The following is a 23,502-nucleotide window of genomic DNA, read 5'->3' on the forward strand; positions in this document are numbered from 1 at the left end:
CAAGGCATGGCGCCGTGCTTGGAAGAGATCTTTGAACTGCAATACCAAGCACATTACACAAGACATGATCCTCAAGTGAAAGGTCTCTAATGGTCATTTTAGCTGAAATTAATCATTTCCACTCTTCAAGTTTCTGTTCAGGAATAAATACTAAGATATTGCCATGGATTATTCTTTTAAAAGGATTAAGCATAACAAATAAATCCCTTTAAAAAAAAAATATCTAGAGTCTAGAAATTGCACCACATCCAGATATTACAGTAAATCCATGTTGGAATTAATAGACTAGGTTGCAATACCAGACACAACCCATGTACATGTGTGGCGCTATTTCTAGACTGTAATCATAGACAATGGTACCCTGACATAAACTGTCTATAAACACATCAGTTCTCCTTGCAGCCCTAATAATTACCCCATAATTCTCCAGTAATACTATTTAGAGTATAAGGTCCGTCAACAGCAGCTAATCTGTGATTACATCTCTTGTCTTCATTATACAGATGTAACAGTAGCAGTCGTTCTTTGTACTCTTACCTTTGCCTGAGAACCTTTGTATGTACTGAAATATTGTCCATACTGTTGGTGCCCCAAATGTCTATGGACGGAATGTCAGCTCATGCGGAGGGACACCGGCATTGCCAGAATCAGTACGATAAATTCCGTATACCGGAGATTCGCTTATATTTATGTTTTGACCCCATTTTAATCCCCTTAGTCAGCTATTACTTGCATATTTTCCTCACTCCTCGTCTACAAATAGATGACATATGTGGGCGCTATACACACTTTATCCATTTTTTCATGTCGACATATGTTTTTTACATATGGTGCATGCTATTTTAGTTTGAGTTGCTATAGATCAGTGCAGATTGCCAAGAATTACTAGCTATTGTAATCACATCACATAGTCATGCTGTAAGGAAACATAAGGAACTGTTTCTTCTTTGGAAGAAACCCAGAAGTTGGCCACTTCTAGTGAGTGTCGAAGAAGAACCTGCAGTGTTATATGATGTGGCTGCAGTGTAAACATTTGTACTAGATCTGTGATCATTCTGGACGAAATACATGTCTTTGACTTGCTGATTCTTGTATATAAACTAGTCCATTCAGGGTTCACATGATTCTTGTATAGTCCATTCAGGGTTCACATGATTCTTGTATAGTCCATTCAGGGTTCACATAATTCTTGTATAGTCCATTCAGAGTTCACATAATTCTTGTATAGTCCATTCAGGGTTCACATGATTCTTGTATAGTCCATTCAGGGTTCACATGATTCTTGTATAGTCCATTCAGGGTTCACAGGATTCTTGTATAGTCCATTCAGGGTTCACATGATTCTTGTATAGTCCATTCAGGGTTCACATGATTCTTGTATAGTCCATTCAGGGTTCACATGATTCTTGTATAGTCCATTCAGGGTTCTCATTATTCTTGTATAGTCCATTCAGGGTTCACATGATTCTTGTATAGTCCATTCAGGGTTCACATGATTCTTGTATAGTCCATTCAGGGTTCACATAATTCTTGTATAGTCCATTCAGGGTTCTCATGATTCTTGTATAGTCCATTCAGGGTTCACAGGATTCTTGTATAGTCCATTCAGGGTTCACATGATTCTTGTATAGTCCATTCAGGGTTCACATGATTCTTGTATAGTCCATTCAGGGTTCACATAATTCTTGTATAGTCCATTCAGAGTTCACATAATTCTTGTATAGTCCATTCAGGGTTCACATGATTCTTGTATAGTCCATTCAGAGTTCACATAATTCTTGTATAGTCCATTCAGGGTTCACATGATTCTTGTATAGTCCATTCAGGGTTCACAGGATTCTTGTATAGTCCATTCAGGGTTCACATAATTCTTGTATAGTCCATTCAGGGTTCACATGATTCTTGTATAGTCCATTCAGGGTTCACAGGATTCTTGTATAGTCCATTCAGGGTTCACATGATTCTTGTATAGTCCATTCAGGGTTCACATGATTCTTGTATAGTCCATTCAGGGTTCACAGGATTCTTGTATAGTCCATTCAGGGTTCACATAATTCTTGTATAGTCCATTCAGGGTTCACATAATTCTTGTATAGTCCATTCAGGGTTCTCATGATTCTTGTATAGTCCATTCAGGGTTCACATGATTCTTGTATAGTCCATTCAGGGTTCACATGATTCTTGTATAGTCCATTCAGGGTTCACATGATTCTTGTATAGTCCATTCAGGGTTCACATGATTCTTGTATAGTCCATTCAGGGTTCACATGATTCTTGTATAGTCCATTCAGGGTTCACATGATTCTTGTATAGTCCATTCAGGGTTCACATGATTCTTGTATAGTCCATTCAGGGTTCACATGATTCTTGTATAGTCCATTCAGGGTTCACATGATTCTTGTATAGTCCATTCAGGGTTCACATGATTCTTGCATAGTCCATTCAGGGTTCACAGGATTCTTGCATAGTCCATTCAGGGTTCACATAATTCTTGTATAGTCCATTCAGGGTTCACATAATTCTTGTATAGTCCATTCAGGGTTCTCATGATTCTTGTATAGTCCATTCAGGGTTCTCATGATTCTTGTATAGTCCATTCAGGGTTCACAGGATTCTTGTATAGTCCATTCAGTGTTCACAGGATTCTTGTATAGTCCATTCAGGGTTCACAGGATTCTTGTATAGTCCATTCAGGGTTCACATGATTCTTGTATAGTCCATTCAGGGTTCACATGATTCTTGTATAGTCCATTCAGGGTTCTCATGATTCTTGTATAGTCCATTCAGGGTTCACATGATTCTTGTATAGTCCATTCAGGGTTCACATGATTCTTGTATAGTCCATTCAGGGTTCTCATGATTCTTGTATAGTCCATTCAGGGTTCTCATGATTCTTGTATAGTCCATTCAGGGTTCACATGATTCTTGTATAGTCCATTCAGGGTTCACATGATTCTTGTATAGTCCATTCAGGGTTCACATGATTCTTGTATAGTCCATTCAGGGTTCACATGATTCTTGTATAGTCCATTCAGGGTTCTCATTATTCTTGTATAGTCCATTCAGGGTTCACAGGATTCTTGCATAGTCCATTCAGGGTTCACATGATTCTTGTATAGTCCATTCAGGGTTCACAGGATTCTTGTATAGTCCATTCAGAGTTCACAGGATTCTTGCATAGTCCATTCAGGGTTCACATGATTCTTGTATAGTCCATTCAGGGTTCACATGATTCTTGTATAGTCCATTCAGGGTTCACAGGATTCTTGCATAGTCCATTCAGGGTTCACAGGATTCTTGCATAGTCCATTCAGGGTTCACATGATTCTTGTATAGTCCATTCAGGGTTCACATGATTCTTGCATAGTCCATTTAGGGTTCTCATGGTCGGCCATGTCGGAAGAAAAACTACTACAACCTTGTGAGAACTGCAGGAAATAACTTGCAAATATTGAAAAATAGGGATAAGCAGACCCGAACACAAAAAGTCCTGTTTTGGTCAGCACTAAAAAATAAAATCAGTTTTTGGCAAAAGTATTATATTCTTCAGTAGCGATGAGCGGACATGTTCATGGTTTTCCAAGTTTGGCCGAACCTTGAACTACAGTTCAGTTGTGGTACCCAAACACCTGCCGGTAAGACGCGTGACCAGTCCTGGCTTTAAATGCTTCTGGCAAAGCCAAAGGCGCATGTTATCTCATCACTACTGCACCCCCAGCGATCAGTCAATACAAATGCGGGTATTAACCCTTAAAATGTTCATTTTCTCTAGGACTGTTGCTCCCTGATGACGACACTGCGAATGACGACCCTAGGGAAAATGGCAGTGTGCATGTGCTCCCTGCGGCATTGAAAGGGTTGACACTCATGTTCAATGTCGGAACCAATCACTGGGGGTTAAATAGTGATGAACAGACCCAATACCACTGGTGGCTTTGCTGGTGGCATTTCAAGGGTTAACACCCACAATCGTTGCCAGCACTGATCATGGGTGTTATTGGCGGATGTTTGGTTAAACAGGGCAAAACCAGGCCAGAATGGGCCCGCTCATCACTACTAAAGAATGTTATAATTCTGCAAAAAAAACTGATTTTGACACCACAAAATATTTTATAAATAATTCCTACTGGAGACTTTTATGGGGAATCACCAGTAAATGTAATAAATGAAGGAGGGTCTCTATTCTGGGACCAAATGAAAGGGATTATCTTTGCTCATAGGTAAACACATAGGTAACCACAGGTAACCTTTTTTTTAGCATTCTGTCCATTACCAAAAAAAAAATCAGTTTCCATTTTTATATAAATGAGTTCCTTGGGGCATTTGGGGTGTTGTTAGGCCTTTTGGTGTGATCCTTCCTTAATGGACCTTTAAGTGTCTTCCATCTTGGCTCCAAAAATGAGCTGGTGCCTTAAGGTCCAATAAAAGGCAGCTAAAGAAAACTGATTGCAGTCCCCCACCATTAGATACTATAGACATAGGGTTTTTAAAGTCATTAATAGCAACATCCCTTTAATTACTATCTTAAGGGGAGTCTAACAACTCCATCAAGCATAATAATCTGCTGGCAGTAAGTTGTAGAGAAATGCAGTGTGATTTCTAACACATCTTTATTATTTATATCCATTATACCATTCACAAGATATTCTCAGTTTAATCCATATTCAAATGAGACATTTGGGAATCCAAAACACTGCTGTTACCACCCAAGTTCCTTCTGGCACCAATGCAGCTCCACGTAAACTTATCTGACGGAGAGGGTTATAGTCCAGGCGGGAATAGCACTTCTTCGTGTGCCAAGGACACGGTCATGGCGCATCGACTGCCCCATTAGCATACGGATTAAAATGGGAATTTCTCATTTTCTTAAATTGCATAAGTGACAAACAGTACACGTTTTTTAAACAAAGTGCATTGCTCTACAAGAAGCTGCCAGGAGATTGTTATGCTATGGGAGGTGGTAGATTCCCATAAAGAATCAGAGGGGTGCACAATACAAAATCGCAAGCTGCATGTGGAACTCAGAATGAAAGTTCTGCATGAGAACTATATGCGATTTATAGAAAGATCGATAATAATATAATGATAACAGTATGAGAATACATTCTGTAGAATAGTGGAGGAAATATGAGATTATTATCAACTCAGATTATTATACAATATATTAGGGAAAGGATGACAATACAGCTGTTAATCTGTGACTATGACTACAGAGAAATACATCTGCTGTGAAACATAGTATTGCTAAATCTTCTGCTGCACAACATCACAAACACAGTTTGTGTTACAAACTAAGAAATAGCAAGAATTAGAGGAAAAAAAGCCTCTAAATCTATTGTTATTCTAAGATATTTGCCAGCTGGTTCTCTTGCTAAGGAGGATTAGGATTGCATTAGCTCACAGCAGTTGCCCAAATATGCTCACAGTCCACAAAACAAGTCTGATTAAATGAAAAAAAGGGTTTCCTGCAATAAAAAAGAATAGAGTGCCATGCAGCAGTAAAAGATTTATTGTGCACAAATTCCACTGATAATTATCGAAAACTTTAAAGGGAAACTGTCAGGGTGATTTGGGACACTAAATTATCCACAGGTTCTAATGGACCTGTAGTTTAATGTCCAAATTCACCCAAGTCTCTCAAGTATTTATACTTACCTTCACCTGGAGCTCCTGGGCGCCTGGTGTTGCAACTTGCGAAGCAGGTGTAGCACACCCCGGCTTCACTGTGCACCAATAGGTACGAAGCATGTGCAGTCTAATCCCAGCTTCATTTGCCGTAAGTGGAGGTGGCGACTAAGAGATATGTCTCGGACTTAGAGAGGCTACACTAATATACAGGTACATTTGGGAACTTAAAGCACAGGTCCTGTAGTTGGTTTAAGGTCCCAATTTAAAGTGTAACTGTAAAGTTACTTGACAAAAAATAGTGTTAGCACAGCTGGAGAGAGATTTTGACAACAATTCCGACAATACCTGTATCATGCTGCTGGCTTCTTCCTATCCTGAGATATAGGGCTAATTTATATATGAGGCTATCTACAAAACTCTACAGCTTTTCCTGGAGTGGGCGGGACTTCCTGGTTGTGACATCAGCTATGGGCAGTGATGCCAATAGAACTCAGGGCATTGACATGCATGTGCACAAACAGCTCAGCCAATCAGGACACAGAATCAGTGTTACTATTTGTACAGAGATGTAGTGCAGAGCAAGGCAGGGAAGACAAAGAGCACTGGAGCTCTGTCTCATACAGTAATCGACTATATCACAAAGAAAGATATATTAAAACATGTCCAACTACACTAGAAACTACCTAAATAAGAATAAAAAGATGAACACATGGCAACATCATAGCATGTGAGAAGAGAAGATTTGCCTGATTACATAGCTGTTAACATTGTGTTTACAAAATGCATGTGTTAACATAACGCTAAGAAGCACATGCATTAATGCACATGTTAGCACTGCGTTAAGTTCACCAGTAAAAAAATTTTGTCTGCCCATGCGTCTCCCAATCAGTCTGTAAAACTGGGCAAGAGAGGGTGCACTGCTCCTTGACATGTCCATACCTAAGCTCCACCGAATGATCATTTGCATAGAAATAGACATGACGATTCTTTTGCATTAAGGGCACTGATGCCTATAATAAAGGATACTTAATTGGAGCTGACAGGTTCCCCAACAAAACAACTAGTCAATATGATTTATACAGATGGTTACGGACCTAGAAGTGCCAGCATCCAGCATGCTCTGCGTGCCACAGATTGGAGACTACCACCCTATTGCAATGTAACCTCTATCCAAATTGATGCAAAATTTACTGATACTTGAACTCACCACTTTTAATGGGTTGCCGATTGGAGAACGTCAGTGGACTTATCAGAAATCTAGTTTCAGCAACAGGAACCCAGTGATGAAGAACCCGGATAGTCCAGATGCCAGGCCTGAGGGGCAGGTTCAGGGGAGGCTTGTAATGAGTGAACTCCGCAGTGGATTCAATAAGAATATCATATGTAGCAGCGATGACATTGACAGGGTCGATCCACACAACTGTGACGGTAATATTGGGCCCTTTCCCCCATTTCTGCATTGCAATCGGCTCATCCATGGGCCCCATAACTCCACCGAAATTCCGGAATATTCTTTCTTTGGCATCCCATTCGGTTCCCGCCTAAGACAAAACACGTAGTTAATTTTATGTATGGGAGGAAGTAAATTATTCACCATCTACAAAAATTCATGTAAGGCTCACAATAAGTCTGTACAGCGTCTTATACAGAAGATAAGACTTTACTTCCATCTGTTTTTTTATTGATAAAAATTATTTATACCAGAATATTGTTTTATGTTTTCCTGTGGAATGTGAAGAATAAATCAATGCAGGAGAAACAAACGTTTTATAACGTCATCTAGCAGGACGGTGAGTAACATGATCTGATGAGTGCAATCGAATCACGGAAAATTCTACGCTCCAAGGAATATTTCATACAAGGTGCACACCTTTACTTTCACCAAAATACCATATAACATATAAAACATTTATCTAAATACAGTCAGTCCACAGGTTACATATTGATCATTACAGCCTGGGGCTATAGTAAAACATCGAGAGATCTTCACCAGAGGTCACAGTGGGCAGAGAGGTCCATCTGTATCCATGATGTTGTATTGGCTGATAATATGAACATGTTCAAGTAGGGTCCGGATACCCTTCTAGTTTCTGTTGATCCAGGGAGTTATCCAGACCCCCATATTAGGGGTCGGCAAGGAATTTTTCCCTGCTTTGGGCCAATTGACATCAGCCTTGCAGGGTCTTTGCCTTCTTCTGGATCAACAATGATGCTATGAATGCTGTTTTCAAGTTGAGGTTTATGTATAATCATGCAAACAAATTTGCAAAAAATAAAATATATACTGATATCACTCCCCGACTCTTACGGTCGGATAATCTCCTCCTATGAAAATTCCATTTGACATAAAAAATGACTGCCAAATGCAACAAACAAAAAATGTCTTCACTTGTTTGTCCTTATTGATCACCAGTCTATAGTATCCCCATAGGAAATAACCACAGATAAATTATTTTATTACAAAGGCTGGCAGCTAATTTGATACTTCAGGGCTGAAAACACGAGAAAGGACAGAGAGATCACAGAACAGTTGTGGTCCCTATGGTAAACTCTTCTGAGTGGAGTGTATATTGTGAGATGTAACATGTCATTAGATGGAATACAGTGATGGGATTTAACCTTGGCTAGCATTGATTAAACAATGACCTGCAGAGTCTAGTCAATAGAGGTCAGCGTGTGGAGGGAGATGTATCAAATAGCCACCACTACAGTATATGCATAAATTACTTTCCCTGTGATAGATGGATGACATTGATAGACCTGACGAAACCAATTCCAGATTTGCGGTTAAATTGGCTAAGTCTAAAAACTGTATATATTACAACCAGGGGCGGACTGGGAATTTAAAACGGCCCTGGAAAAAACTATAAAAGTGGCCCCATTTTATGGGCGGAGTCAAAACAAGTGGGTGTGGTCATATAATGTGGGTGGGGTTATAACAGACAAATTGTTGGTAGATGGCCTTAATGCAAAACAAGAACATGTTTTGCTAGTAAGTGAATCTAATGTGCAAAGAATGTGACCTGTCGATCAGTAAATGATGCAAACACACGACCCGATAAGCCTTATATACCTTTCCCCTGTGCCATACATGTACAATTCAGAGATATAATATATTGATACTGCCTCCTATGTACAAGAATAATGCTGCAATAACACATTTAGAATAACCCATTCAATCCTGCCTTCTGTATACAAAATAAAACTACTACAATACCTTCTCCCATATACAAGCCAACTACTATAATACTGCCCCTATGTACAAGAATATAACTACTATAATACTGCCCCCTACGTACAAGAATATAACTACTATAATACTGCCCCCTATGTACAGGAATATAACTACTATAATACTCCCCTATGTACAAGAATATAACTACTATAATACTGCCCCCTATGTACAAGAATATAACTACTATAATACTGCCCCCCTATGTACAAGAATATAACTACTATAATACTGCCCCCTATGTACAAGAATATAACTACTATAATACTGCCCCCTATGTACAGGAATATAACTACTATAATACTGCCCCCTATGTACAAGAATATAACTACTATAATAGTGCCCCCTATGTACAGGAATATAACTACTATAATACTGCCCCCTATGTACAGGAATATAACTACTATAATACTGCCCCCTATGTACAGGAATATAACTACTATAATACTGCCCCCTATGTACAAGAATATAACTACTATAATACTGCCCCCTATGTACAAGAATATAACTACTATAATACTGCCCCTATGTACAAGAATATAACTACTATAATACTGCCCCCTATGTACAAGAATATAACTACTATAATACTGCCCCCTATGTACAAGAATATAACTACTATAATACTGCCCCTATGTACAAGAATATAACTACTATAATACTGCCCCCTATGTACAAGAATATAACTACTATAATACTGCCCCCTATGTACAGGAATATAACTACTATAATACTGCCCCCTATGTACAGGAATATAACTACGATAATACTGCCCCCTATGTACAGGAATATAACTACTATAATACTGCCCCCTATGTACAAGAATATAACTACTATAATACTGCCCCCTATGTACAGGAATATAACTACTATAATACTGCCCCCTATATACAAGAATATAACTACTATAATACTGCCCCCAATGTACAGGAATATAACTACTATAATACTACATATATACACAGAAGCGAACATGCAAAAAATCAGTATGTATCATATGCAGCTACAGAAAACACATGAGATCCTCACCTTTTGCATCCAGTGACATCAGGTGACGTCTCCTCGGATTGTACTCCTTCCTCTTCTTCTCCATTAGTTCCACCATCTCCTTGTCTCTTCCTCCAGGTACACAGCTTTCCTGCAGAGTTTACCAAACAGACGTCTTATGTTCTGCACTTTCCCATTGTCCCTTCTTCTGCTACCACCAATACTGTGCCCCAAAGAATATTAGTACCACACAAATAGTGCCCCATAATGTAACTGTAATGGTAAGGATAATTTATTTCTTCTATTCTCTCCTGAAACCTCCTTTACCCCCCCCCCCCCACCCCAGTATTGATAGAGCTCCGACTATAACCCAGGTGTAATAATAATGGCCCCAGCATACCCCCGTCATAAAATTAATGCCCCAAGCCTGCCCCAGACATAGAATTAATGGCCCCATCCCACCCCAGAAAAAGAATTAATGGCTCCAGCCTGCCCCAGACATAGAATTTATGCCCCCAACCTACCCCAGACATAGAATTTATGCCCCCAACCTACCCAAAACATAGAGTTTATACTCCCAGCCTACCCCAGATATAGATTAATGCCCCCTGCCAGCCCCAGATATAGAATAATGCCCCCCCGCCCCAGACATATAATTTATGCCCCCTGCCAGCCCTAATGCCCCCTCCCGCCCCAGACATATAATTTATGCCCCCCTGCCCCAGACATATAATTTATGCCCCCCTGCCAGCCCTAATGCCACCTCCCGCCCCAGACATATAATTTATGCCCCCCTGCCCCAGACATATAATTTATGCCCCCTGCCAGCCCTAATGCCCCCCCCCCGCCCCAGACATATAATTTATGCCCCCTGCCAGCTCTAATGACCCCCCCCCCCACCCCAGACATATAATTTATGCCCCCTGCCAGCTCTAATGACCCCCCCCCCCGCCCCAGACATATAATTTATGCCCCCTGCCAGCTCTAATGACCCCCCCCCCCCCCCGATATATAATTTATGCCCCCCTGCCCCAGACATATAATTTATGCCCCCTGCCAGCCCTAATGCCCCCCCACCCCGGACATATAATTTCTGCCCCCTGCCAGCCCTAATGCCCCCCCCCCCCGTACCAGACATATAATTAATGCCCCCCTGCCCCAGATATATAATTTATGCCCCCCTGCCCCAGACATATAATTTATGCCCCCTGCCAGCCCTAATGCCCCCCCACCCCAGACATAATTATTGCCCCATTCTATCATTAAAAAAAAACAAAAAAAACATCATACTCACCTCTTTGGAGCAGGTTTCTTCGGTGGCTTCCTCGGTCTTCGGTGGCTTGGTGTAGAGGCGCGGGATTAGTGACGTCACTGCTTCGCGCCTCCACACCAAGCCGCGGAGCTGCAGGGAGGGCCGGACAGCTGACAGGGTAAGTGTCAGCCTCCTCCACGCTACACAGGTCGCGCAATGACGTCAATTGCGCGACCTGTGTAGCTGCGGGTGTACACAGACGCAGAAGCAGCGGTGCTGCGCTGCGTCTGTGTACTAATCAATAGTACCGGCATCGTACGATCGTACGATGCCGGTACTATAGATTATGTTAAAAGTTGTAAGGAGGGAGTGCGGACCGGCCCCGCACCAGCTCCGGACCGGCCCCAGACCGGCCCAGGACCGACCGGCCCACCGGGAAAATTCCCGGTGGGTACAATGGCCAGTCCGCCCCTGATTACAACATACTGTAGTTGGGATACCGGATACGGTGATAGTGTGTTGATCTGATAATGGACGTATAGCTAGACGGTGTGAAGGTTAGGATCACAAGAACTCTTTCATCTACCACTATGACATCTACTTAAGGACATTATAAAGCTTATTTAGGTTATTATGCTAGGAAAAGTTCAGGGGTACTTTTGGGACCCTGAGACAGGGAATGCATCAAGCATGGATGAAAACCATTGTCAATGGGTCGCGGTGTTGATTCACTTGGGCCTGGACCTCTAGTTGACAATAAAAGAAACTACTGACTACTGTACCTGAATAAGAGTCTGACATCAGTCCAAAATCCTTACACTCACATGTATTGAAAGTTCCGCAGGATAGAAGGATGGATGTGAAGCTTTTTGACATGGAGGCTCGGGAGGAAGCACAAGCCACCAGAATCTACCAGAGTGTGCATACATATCAAACGTTACTCTGAACATGAAGGCGATCACATTTTGACATGAAGAGTATCACAAAGTACCTTGTTATTATACCCATTTGTAAGCAATTTTTCTGTAGTGTCTCTACTGGTGGAATGAAGCATTACACGGTGCCCATTCAAATTAATTGGCATTTATTTTGTAGTGCAGTCTATGACAGGTTGCATGGAAATGGGTTTTCTAATCTGGAAAACCTCGGTAACAACTTCTCATGGAGAACGGTGAGGGGAATTGGAGAGAAAAGTAAAACTAAATAGGATTTCTGAAACTAAAGCAAAGTATATTTACAACATTTCGGGAAACCCTTGCAGAAGCGGCGCGTGTTGGGTATTAATGGTCTGAGGAGGCAATATAAAAGTCAATACTGAAGAGGATTCCTTCAGGCAGCAATAACAACAAGTTTACAACCTCTAATGATGACTTTAAATTGTCTAATTCCATGAAGCCACCTTTCATTAAACAACCAACCAGCCATCCGAATGACCGCTAAGAGGCCTGCTTCATCCTTGCTCGGAACACGCCACTAATGCAATTGTCAAATTCTAACAATGAAATCAGAGGATCCAGAGGCTTTGAGAAACATACGGATTACATTTCAGAAGAATGGTCCGAAAATCATGGAGGGGACATTGAGTTATTAGTCTATAACCTGTCCTATATGTGGTCTTTTATCATTCTATTCAGCAATTCCACGTAATCCCGGTCTCTGATGCTAATGCCGAGTGACAACCACTAATAGTGGCCATTAATGCGTCTACAGAAAGTTAAGTATCCTCTTCCTATTGCCGGATAGTATATGTCTTACAGTCTTTTCAATAGTTTTATTGCTCTGGCTTTGTATTTATGACCCAGCTCAAATAAACAGAGATTTAAGTCCGTCCTAGATAGGAGGAACCACAGGGTGCGGAAGGACCTCTTGAAATAGATGGCCTGAGTTTACCAGAATAATAGCCACTCTTACAGAGAAACATTTGTTTCTTCCTTTAGAGGGGCATCTTGATGTCTTGTGACATCCTGAAGACATAAAAAGGAATTTCAGGAGGGGTTTTCAGGTTCACAAATGACCTACAATAGGCTGATCAAAGAACTGGAGACACGAGACACCCTTGGAGAAGGCCATCAATATCCAAGTCCAAGAATTTTCCTTATACATGTTTAATCAAACCTTCTGGATGTTGCTAATAGCTTTGGATTATGACAAACAGATTAATATTCAACAATTTCTGGTTCTACAAGGGCACTAGGAATGTGTCCTCATTATAATTGTCTGAATAAGAAAGTTTATAAGTTACGGTAGACTTTATCAAGAAAAATGTAGAACTGTGGTCCAGATTCCCTTAGTAGTAAACATACTAGCTAACAAGCTACATCGGTGAGCTGCTGGCTAAACTGCCTATAGCTACCACCTAAACACTTGTGGCTGATGCGTCATCAGAGGCAGGATAGAGGATATTATAGGCTGTAGAGTGAGACTGTCTATAAACATTGGTGGTACAGTCTCATGAGCTCAGGCGCTAGTGTGGCTTTACTACCGGTAGTACATATGGGGACCTAATTAAAGATACCACAACCCAGTTGTGGAAAAGTTGGCTACTATTCCAGCTCAATTTGTGGAACAAACTAATATGAATTATAATTCTTCTTCATTCTGAAGTCCAACTGGTTCCCTGATAAAGTGTCACACATTGGTAGCCTATTTTTTGGGCTATTCCTTAAAGTTACTGTTATAGTATTTAATCAGAAGTTTTCTACCGCTGTTACTCAGATAGAGGGCAGGAACTTTAAAGCAGCTCAATTCAGATAACTAAAGTGTGAGACTTCCTAACTCCAAATGGGTGAGATAATAGCAGAGCCACATTATCCAAAGGATTCCATGGAATTCAGTAAGTTCTGACACCATTTAGAAAAATCATAGTGAGGTGATTTGGCATTTTGTCAGGTATGCATGTTATACTTATAGAAGGTAAATATAAATTAAAAAAAACGGGGATATTGGGTGCGCTTCCAGGTAGAAAAATGTGAGACCAAGTGGTTTGAATGAACAATTAATTTTATTTTAAGTACTTGGGTTTTCAAAGACTATGCATTTCGACACCGAATGTTCATCTTCATCAGGTCAAGAGTACTTGGAGCAGGTCTAGAGGGTAATTGTGACAGTAGTAAAAGGGAAGCCAGATGATGTAATGTAAAACCAGTGCGGTCTGTCCTGCGCACCTTATTTATTCAAACCACCTGGACGTACATTTTCCTACCTGGAAGTGCACCGATATCTCTGTTTTTGAAATTTACAATTACCTTCTATCCCTTTGGGCCTGTCCAACAGGGGTTGCTGCATCTGTTAAGTACCAATCATCAGATCTTCACCACCATCTCATTCCCCACTAAACCCAGGGGTTTGTGGTGCTCATTTGCTCCCTAAAAGTTAAGTTTTGGCGCCTATGCATTTTTTCTTATATCTTTATTGCTATGCTTATAGAAGGATAAGGAAAGGCACTTGTGTAGTGCCTGCAGTACGACTGTATAATAGAAAACAGTAGGGTATGTGCCCGCCTATGTGCACTATTTAAATAGGCCTTTGACTTTAGACCAGTGGTTCTCAACCTTCCTAATGCCTTTTTATATAGTTCCTCATATTCTGATAAACCCCAACCATTGCTACTTTATAAATGTAATTTTGATACTATTAGGAGTTGTAATTGTAGTTACAGGGATGTCCCCAGTAGCAGCAGTTAGAGGGATAGTCCACAGAGTAGCCAACAGTCATAGGAATGACCCACAGAGTAGCCAACAGTCATAGGAATGACCCACATAGTAGCCAACAGTCATAGGAATGACCCACATAGTAGCCAGCAGTCATAGGAATGACCCACAGAGTAGCCAACAATCATAGGAATGACCCACATAGTAGCCAACAGTCATAGGAATGACCCACATAGTAGCCAACAGTCATAGGAATGACCCACATAGTAGCCAGCAGTCATAGGAATGACCCACAGAGTAGCCAACAATCATAGGAATGACCCACATAGTAGCCAACAGTCATAGGAATGACCCACATAGTAGCCAGCAGTCATAGGAATGATCCACAGAGTAGCGAGCAGTCATAGGGATGACCCGCAGAGTAGCCACCAGTTATAGGGAGGGACCACAGAGTAGCCAAAAGTCACTGAGATGGGAGATGGCAGGGAGGGAAGGGAGTGTTGTCAGGGTCCATAAGACCATCAGAAAACATATTTCCGATGGTTTTAAGCGAGTCCTTTGAAACGGCTTATCGAGCCTTAAAGGTGATGTGACCCACAGGTTGAGAACCACTGCTTAAGACTATTCAAGAAAGTTTTGAACAAGTAAAACAATTGTTATGTCCCCTGTGTGGAGACAATATTTGAAACTCAACAGCAACAAACAAACGAAAAGCAAAAAAGTGGGAAAAATTATAGCGGCGATAACTTATCACTTCAGGGAATTAAAAGTCAAGCAGCAGACACTTTGATAAACAGCACTAACAAAGCATTAATCTCCTTAATGGAACATTAATGTCTGGGATTTGCCACACACACCAAAAGTCTGACTTCTACATTGGTCTTTCTTAATTGCTCAATCACGATCGCCATTTGTTATGTTGGCCACATTGATAGAAGAGGAATGTGCCCAATTAATTTCCGGGTGGAACAGAATACGAGATACTTGCAGCACTGTACATCATTCGGTGCCTTAGTGCCGGGAAGAGGGTGCTTAACTAGAATATTCATCTTCCAATTATCTCTAATACCAGTTTTGTATATTTACTTGATATTTCCATTTTTATACTGAAATGTTAAGCAATTCTTTAGTCAATCTCTACCCAGTGCCAACAAGTAAGAAGCCCGTTCTGTGAGTTAAAGAGAACATGCCAGCAGAGACTAACCCAAAAAAACATGATCAGAATGTTGGGAAGTGGATTAACACCTTTTTCCATGATCCAGTGTGGTTCCATTACCCAGAAAATCAACTTTAAAGTGAGAAGAGAATTGATTGAAATGAAATGAGTACTGAAGTCAAGCTCTCCCCACTTCAGAATGTCCCCTCTGTTGTTATTGATGTCATTCACATTTCTGGAGATCCAGTTAATGATGTTCTGGACACAGGACCGTCAGTTACACAAAGTGGTCATTCATAGGCGAGACTTCAATGCTAAACTCTCCGCCTAAATGACTTTAAACCACTAATTTACATCCAATTTCAAAGTTGGTTTTCTGGATGATGTCGCCACACAAGGTCATAAAAGAAACATGAACTGGAAGCTGTTAGCTTGTTGGATAACACATTGGTGGTGCCTTATTAGGTAAATTTCTGCTGACAGGTTCCCTTTAAATTCTTACATAGCAGTGTCAGATATTGGCCTTGGGGAGCTGTGTAACCATACCAGTGTATATGTTGTAAGTAGCAGCAGGGCTTTGAAAACTGCATTTATATTCCAGGATTGTAGCTGGACTAGTTGTACTTTGGAGCACTCCTGCATGTTGCTGCTTTGAATCAGAGGTGTAAAAAGCTTCTGGTTAGATTTTACAGCAGTGGGGAGGAGCTGTGGAGCAGCTGTGGAGCTGTGAATGCAGTGTGCACAGTAATACAAGTCCAGCAACAATGTTGGAATATAAAGCTATCTTCCCAGTCCTGCTGCTACTAACAACGCATATACTGTAAAAGGTAAGTTTAAAGAGACCTCTAGGGGCAACACCCAATACCATTTGCAACTTTGTCTGGTAAAAGCCAATGGAAACATTTATTTATGATGAATGGATCTCAGCCACAAGTTATACACTTTTTTGATGCACATTATAATAAACACGTCAGGTCATGGTAGGCAATACCATTAAGCCCTGTCTGACAGGGTCACTTTTTAGAAAAGTGTTGTGTGTGGTATAAGTGCACCAAGATTTTATGCAACAATTTCTGTGTGCCAAATTTTGGGCTTTTAGCAGACATCTTGGTGTAATCTCTGTTACGTTCCTCTTTACGTGTAACCTGCTTTTCACGTTACATTTATTATACCAGGGGTCTTATGAGCATGCAGACAGACTGGAAGCTAATGAAACTTTTTCTATTGCTATGTTTTTTAGTTACATCACATTAAATTGTGGAAAAGATAAAAAAAATTAATCCAGAAACCGCAAAATTCTCTTTTGATATCTACTGTTAACTCACCTCGGAAAACTGCAACCTCCCGAAATCACTCGTTGGATTGGCAATCTTAAAAACTTTCTTTGGCATCACCCAGGTCTCCAATGTCTCGAGTTTACTGACTGCGAGATTAGTGGCATGATGTTTAATAAGGAAACCCTGGAAGCGGTCAGCGAGAAAATAAAGATGGACTGACACTGGATGGCCCATGGGATAGTACCTAAAAAGTGGAACAGAATGAAAAAACCTTTAGACACTTCTCTCTGCCAGACATTAATCTTCCTACAGATTGTGAAAACTGTAGTCACAGCAGTATTCCAGGAGAACCTTAAAGCCACAGTAAAATAATATTTCACTTTATTTTCATTTAATCACAGCAGTCTGGCAATCACTAGTCTCATGGGTAGGTCAGCGCTTTATACCTAAATACACTGGACTCATAAACTAAACATCTGCCCAATTCTTTTACCACTTCTAATAGCCAGACAGCTAATATTTTGAGCCATTTGTGTACTAGTAATGACCAAAGTAAGATGTCCTGCTATATAGAAGGAAAGTATGCTTCAGCCTATCAACCCACCAACAACTCAAACAATCAATTTTTCAAGGTATTTGATTTTATGAGTACAATGAGGCAGTCCCCGGATAAAGTAGAAGATAGGTTTTTGCATGGTTTATAAGGTCGAAAAAAGACACTTGTCTGTCAAGTTCAACCAAGGAAAGGCGGGTACTATAGGTTTGTTCTTAAGTTGAATTTGTATGTAAGTGTATATTTTATTATTGTAGCTCCAGACAAATTTTTTTTTTGTCCACGTGACAATTGGATTTTAAAAAATTTTTGCTGTCATGGGAACAAGGATTATCAATAAAGCTTCATTACAGACACCTTAGAGCTGGACATTGCCTGGGACTATAGTAACATCCAGAGAGCTTCCCCAGAGGTCACAGTGGGCAGAGGGGTCCGTCTGTAACTAGGGGTTGTCCGTAAGTCGGGTGTCCTTAAGTAGGGGACCACCTGTACTTGACTAGAACTTTCCCACTGAAGTAGTAAGCAACATACCACATGGTCAGTTAAAGGGGATTTCTGAGCTAAATATCTTCAGTAAATATCCAAAGAATTGGTTCTGGTTTTAACTGTATAGTAGTCGGACCAGGTCAGCTCCTACTGCTTTTCACTCGAGCAAAATTTAGTCACCCGTTTCAACCACTACATAAAGACTTGAACATTACTGTCCCATTGCCTGTGTACCTGTTATTGAGTTGCCTGGTAGGGGTGCAGAATGTTGGACCCCCTTCAGTGTGATATTGATGATGACCCATTCTTGGGATAGTCACCCCTTTAAGTTGGGTCGGTGACCTTAGGTGATGTGACTGCACTACGTGTTTGGATGCATTAGTTATGTTTTATCTTAACATTTTCTAGCGATATATTTCCATCCATTAAATTTCTGCCTCCCATCTGCTTCATAAGGTGATTTGTGAAGCAGATTCTGAACAGATGCGTCGTATACTAACCGAGTAACTCAAAATAATGAGAAGAAACTAAAAGTCTGCAGATATTGTACACATCCCGCCTAACAAGACCCCATAAAAATCCTTCATTAGTTCATAAAATAATGCCGTAAAGATACAGAACATCTGGGTGGATTTTTATTTTTTTTACGTGTTCCGTGTCTTAACAATGCGGAGCAGTCACAATACAAACAAGACTGACATTGATGGACTCGGCAAAGACGCTGCAAACAAATCACCACGGCCAATATAAGCAGAATCCTACCTGCCGCACTGAATACTAACATGCCTCGCTCTTTATTAGCATGTATGGCGGTAGATGTCAACTTCTCGAATAATCGGAGCAAAATTTACATCTTGGCAGTTCCAGCAAAACGAATGATCATAGTATATAAGGCTGGAAGGAGACGCAAGTCCATCAAGTCCAACCTTCAAGAATTAAATAAATGTTTTATCCCCATAACCCGTGATATTTTTTCTCTCCAGAAAGTCATCCAGGCCTCTCTTGAACATGTACATAGAGTCGGCCATAACAACCTCCTGCGGCAGAGAGTTCCATAGTCTCACTGCTCTTACAGTAAAGAACCTTTGTCTATGGCTATGGTAGAATCGCCTCTCCTGTAGGCGTAGAGGATGTCCCCTTGTCCTGGTCACAGGCCTAGGTATAAAAAGATCTTTGGAGAGATCCTTGTACTGTCCGTTCAGGTATTTGTACATTGTAATGAGGTCTCCCCTCAGTCGTCTTTTTTCTAAACTGAATAATCCCAAATTTTGTAATCTGTCAGTGTATTCTAATCCCCCCATTCCCCTAATAATCCTGGTTGCTCTCCTTTGCACCCGTTCCAGCTCTATTATATCCTTTTTATACACTGGTGCCCAAAACTGTACACAATATTCCATGTGTGGTCTGACCAGGGATTTGTATAAGGGCAAAACTATGTCTTTATCATGAGAATCTATTCCTCTCTTGATACATCCCATTATTTTATTTGCTTTAGCAGCAGCCGCCTGGCTCTGGTCACTAAAATTAAGTTTACCATCCACCAATACGCCCAAGTCCTTTTCAGCTTCAGTTTTACTAAGTAATTGACCGTTTAGAACATAATTATACTTTTTGTTTCCATGGCCAAGTGCATAACTTTACATTTATCTACATTAAACCTCATCAACCATTTCTCTGCCCATCCCTCAAGCTTCCACAAATCCCTCTGTAATGCTAAACTATCGACCTCAGTATTTATTACTTTACACAGCTTAGTATCATCTGCAAATATTGAAACTTGACTGTGTAAACCCACTACAAGGTCATTAATAAAAATATTAAAAAGAAGTGGCCCCAATACTGACCCCTGTGGCACTCCACTGGTAACATCAACCCAATCTGAGAATGTGCCATTAATGACCACCCTCTGTTTTCTATCACTAAGCCAATTACTTACCCAGATACACAGATTTTCTCCTATTCCCAGCAGTCTCATTTTGTATACCAACCTTTTATGTGGCACGGTGTCAAATGCCTTTGAGAAGTCCAGATATACAACATCCACAGCGTCCCCCAGATCCAGTCTTGAACTTACCTCCTCGTAGAAACCAATCAGATTAGTCTGACAGGACCGATCTCTCATAAACCCATGCTGACGCTGGGTTATAAGGTTGTGCACAGTGAGATACTCCAGGATAGCATCTCTAATAAACCCCTCAAATATTTTCCCCACCACAGCAGTTAGACTTACGGGTCTGTAGTTTCCAGGATCGCTATTTGATCCTTTTTTGTATATTGGTACCACATTTGCTATGCGCCATTCCTGTGGAACATAACCAGTCCTCAGTGAATCTTCAAATATTAAAAATAACGGTCTGTCTATCACGGTACATAATTCATGCAGAACCCGGGGGTGTATGCCATCTGGCCCCGGTGATTTATCTATCTTAGTGGTTGCGAGGCGGCGCCGTACCTCTTCCTGGGTTAAACTGTTGACATTATAAAAAGAATTAACATTATTCCTCATTGTGTCTTCCACCAGGGGATTTTCCTGGGTAAAGACAGTTGAGAAGGCGACATTCAGTAGATTGGCCCTTTCCTCATCTCCTTCCACCATGACCCCCATGTTATTTCTAAGGGGACCCACACTCTCTGTTTTTAGTTTCTTATCATTTATATACTTGAAAAATAATTTGGGATTATTTTTGCTCTCCCTGGCAATATTTCTCTCAGTCTCTATTTTTGCGGCCTTTATCTGCTTTTTACAGGATTTTTTTTTCTCTCTATAATCCTGTAATGCCTCATCACTACCTTCACGTTTTAGCACCTTAAATGCTTTATCTTTCTCGCTTATTGCTTTCCTTACAAGACTAGTTAGCCACATAGGGTTTTTCTTGTTCCTTTTATGCTTTTTCCCATAAGGTATGTGTTTCTCACAGGACTTTTTCAGAATATATGAGAAAAAGTCCCATTTTTGGGGGGGGCTTTTGTCCTTGAGAGCATTATCCCAGTCTATGCCTTTAAGGTCTTCCCTTAGTTGCTGAAAATTTGCCCTCCTGAAGTTTAGAGTGTTGGTTGCCCCTTCACTAACGCTCTTAGTAAAGCGTAATACAAAATCAATGATATTATGATCACTATTCCCCAGGTTCCCCCCAACCTGTAGTTTTGATATCCTATCAGGTCTGTTGGTAAGGATAAGGTCCAGCAGTGCCCCCCTTCTTGTTGGCTCCAGGACTAGTTGCGACAGGTAATTGTCTTTTGTTGTTGACAAGAACCTGCTACCTTTGAAGGACCTGCAGGTTTCTGCCCCCCAGTCAATATCTGGGTAATTGAAGTCCCCCATGATAAGTACTTCACCATGCTTTGAAGCCGCATCCATTTCACTTATCAGCATTTCCTCTGCTGCCTCCATTATATTTGGAGCCTTATAACAGACCCCTAGTAATATTTTATTATTCTTTTTCCCTCCTCTTATCTCCACCCATAGGGACTCCACATTTGCGTTACTGATTTCATCTCGCAGGACGGGCTTGAGGCAAGAATTCACATATAAACAAACCCCTCCCCCTTTTTTATTTATACGATCCTTTCTAAAAAGACTATAACCATCTATAGTAACAGCCCAGTCATAGCTACTGTCCAGCCATGTCTCGCTGATACCCACTATATCATATTTCCGTTCCAACATCAAGAGTTCCAGTTCCTCCATTTTGTTTGTGAGGCTTCTGGCATTTGTGTACATACACTTTATATGGTTTTCCCTGTCCCTATTCCTTTTGTCCTTATTCCCCAATCTCATTCCAGCCCCCCTTCCTCCCCCATGGACTATGACCCTTCCCAGCTCTCTATGTACACCGTCTATTTGCCCTGCACAAGTGTAATTGCCCTCCCCCCAGGTCTCTAGTTTAAACACTCCTCCAACCCTCTAGCCATTTTTTCCCCTAAAACAGCGGCCCCCTCCCCATTGAGGTGCAGCCCATCCCTACTGTAGAGCCTGTAGCCCACAGAAAAGTCATCCCAGTTCTCCATGAACCCAAACCCCTCCTTCCTACACCAACTTTTGAGCCACTTATTTACCTCCTTGATCTCCCGCTGCCTTTCTGGTGTGGCACGTGGTACAGGCAGTATTTCGGAGAAAATTACCTTTGAGGTCCTTGCCCTGAGCTTATGGCCTAAATCTCTGAAATCATTTTTAAGGACCTTCCACCTACCTGTTACTTTGTCATTAGTGCCAATGTGGACCATGACCGCTGGTTCCTCACCAGCCCCTCCCAGTAATCCGTCAACCCGATCCGCAACATGCCGAACCCGAGCACCCGGCAAACAACACACTGTTCGGTATGCACGGTCTTTGTGACAGATTGCCCTGTGTGTTCCCCTAATAATGGAATCTCCCACTACCAGCACCTGTCTGACTTTGCCTTTGCTCCCATTACCCTTCTTACTGGAGCAGACATTCCCCTGGTTGCTAGCGGCCATGTCTTTCTGCAGCATTGCTACCCCAGAGCTGATATCCCCCTCATCCACCAGCCTGGCAAACTTATTGGGGTGCACCAGATCAGGACTAGACTCTCTACAACTCTTCCCTCTACCCCGCCTTCTACATGTTACCCAACTAGCTGCCCCCTCATTCTGCACCTCCATACTTCCCTCCCCACAACCATCTTCCCCAGAGAGTTTGTGCTCCAGGAGCAGCAAACTTCGTTCCATATTATCAATTGCCCGCAGCCTTGAAACTTGCTCATTTAGATCCAGAATCTGGGCTTCCAGATGAGCAATTTTCACACATCCCACACAGCAGTATTCCCCCTCGAACGGCTGTTCAAGGAAAGCATACATGGCACAGGATGTACACCTTGTAGCAATGCCACTTATGGAGTCCATAATTCTAATGGGGATTACAATATAAATATGCACAGAAAGAAGAATTTACAGTCAAAGTAACACAAAACACAGAAGTTACCTACTAAAGCCCCTCAAACTTAAGTCCCTTAAACCTAAGTCACACTTATGACACTGCACACACTTGGGATCAGTGCACACTCGCTGCCAAGCTCACACACTCGCTTTGCTAATGCTTTTTTTTAAAGTTATCGGCCACAAAAATCTGCAGAGCTCACTGCACAAGATCAGTGAAATATCCCAATAATTTCACTGTCCACATCAGCTCCATCTTTAAGGATTCGTATCGTTATAGCAATGCTGGGATCAATGGGGTGTTTGACCTTAGCCTGAATGGGAATTTGCTCAGGACAAAGAATCGGTATTGACGGCCGGTCATCCTCTCCGGCAGTCAGACAAC

At 41.3% G+C, this 23,502-nt stretch overlaps 1 protein-coding gene across 1 annotated transcript in view; it reads right to left on the reverse strand.

The window, feature by feature from the left end:
• XYLT1 (xylosyltransferase 1) overlaps positions 1-23,502 on the reverse strand; it is a 211,761-nt gene that overhangs the window by 6,128 nt on the left and 182,131 nt on the right. The window contains exons 9-10 of the mRNA XM_072120641.1: positions 17,231-17,426; positions 6,836-7,169 (exon numbers count right to left, since the gene is read on the reverse strand). Coding sequence (XP_071976742.1) covers positions 6,836-7,169; positions 17,231-17,426 — 530 coding nt within the window. The remainder of the gene's footprint in view (positions 1-6,835; positions 7,170-17,230; positions 17,427-23,502) is intronic.

The sequence above is a fragment of the Engystomops pustulosus genome, chromosome 8, assembly GCF_040894005.1.
Source record: "Engystomops pustulosus chromosome 8, aEngPut4.maternal, whole genome shotgun sequence".
In the NCBI taxonomy this organism is placed as follows: domain Eukaryota; kingdom Metazoa; phylum Chordata; class Amphibia; order Anura; family Leptodactylidae; genus Engystomops; species Engystomops pustulosus.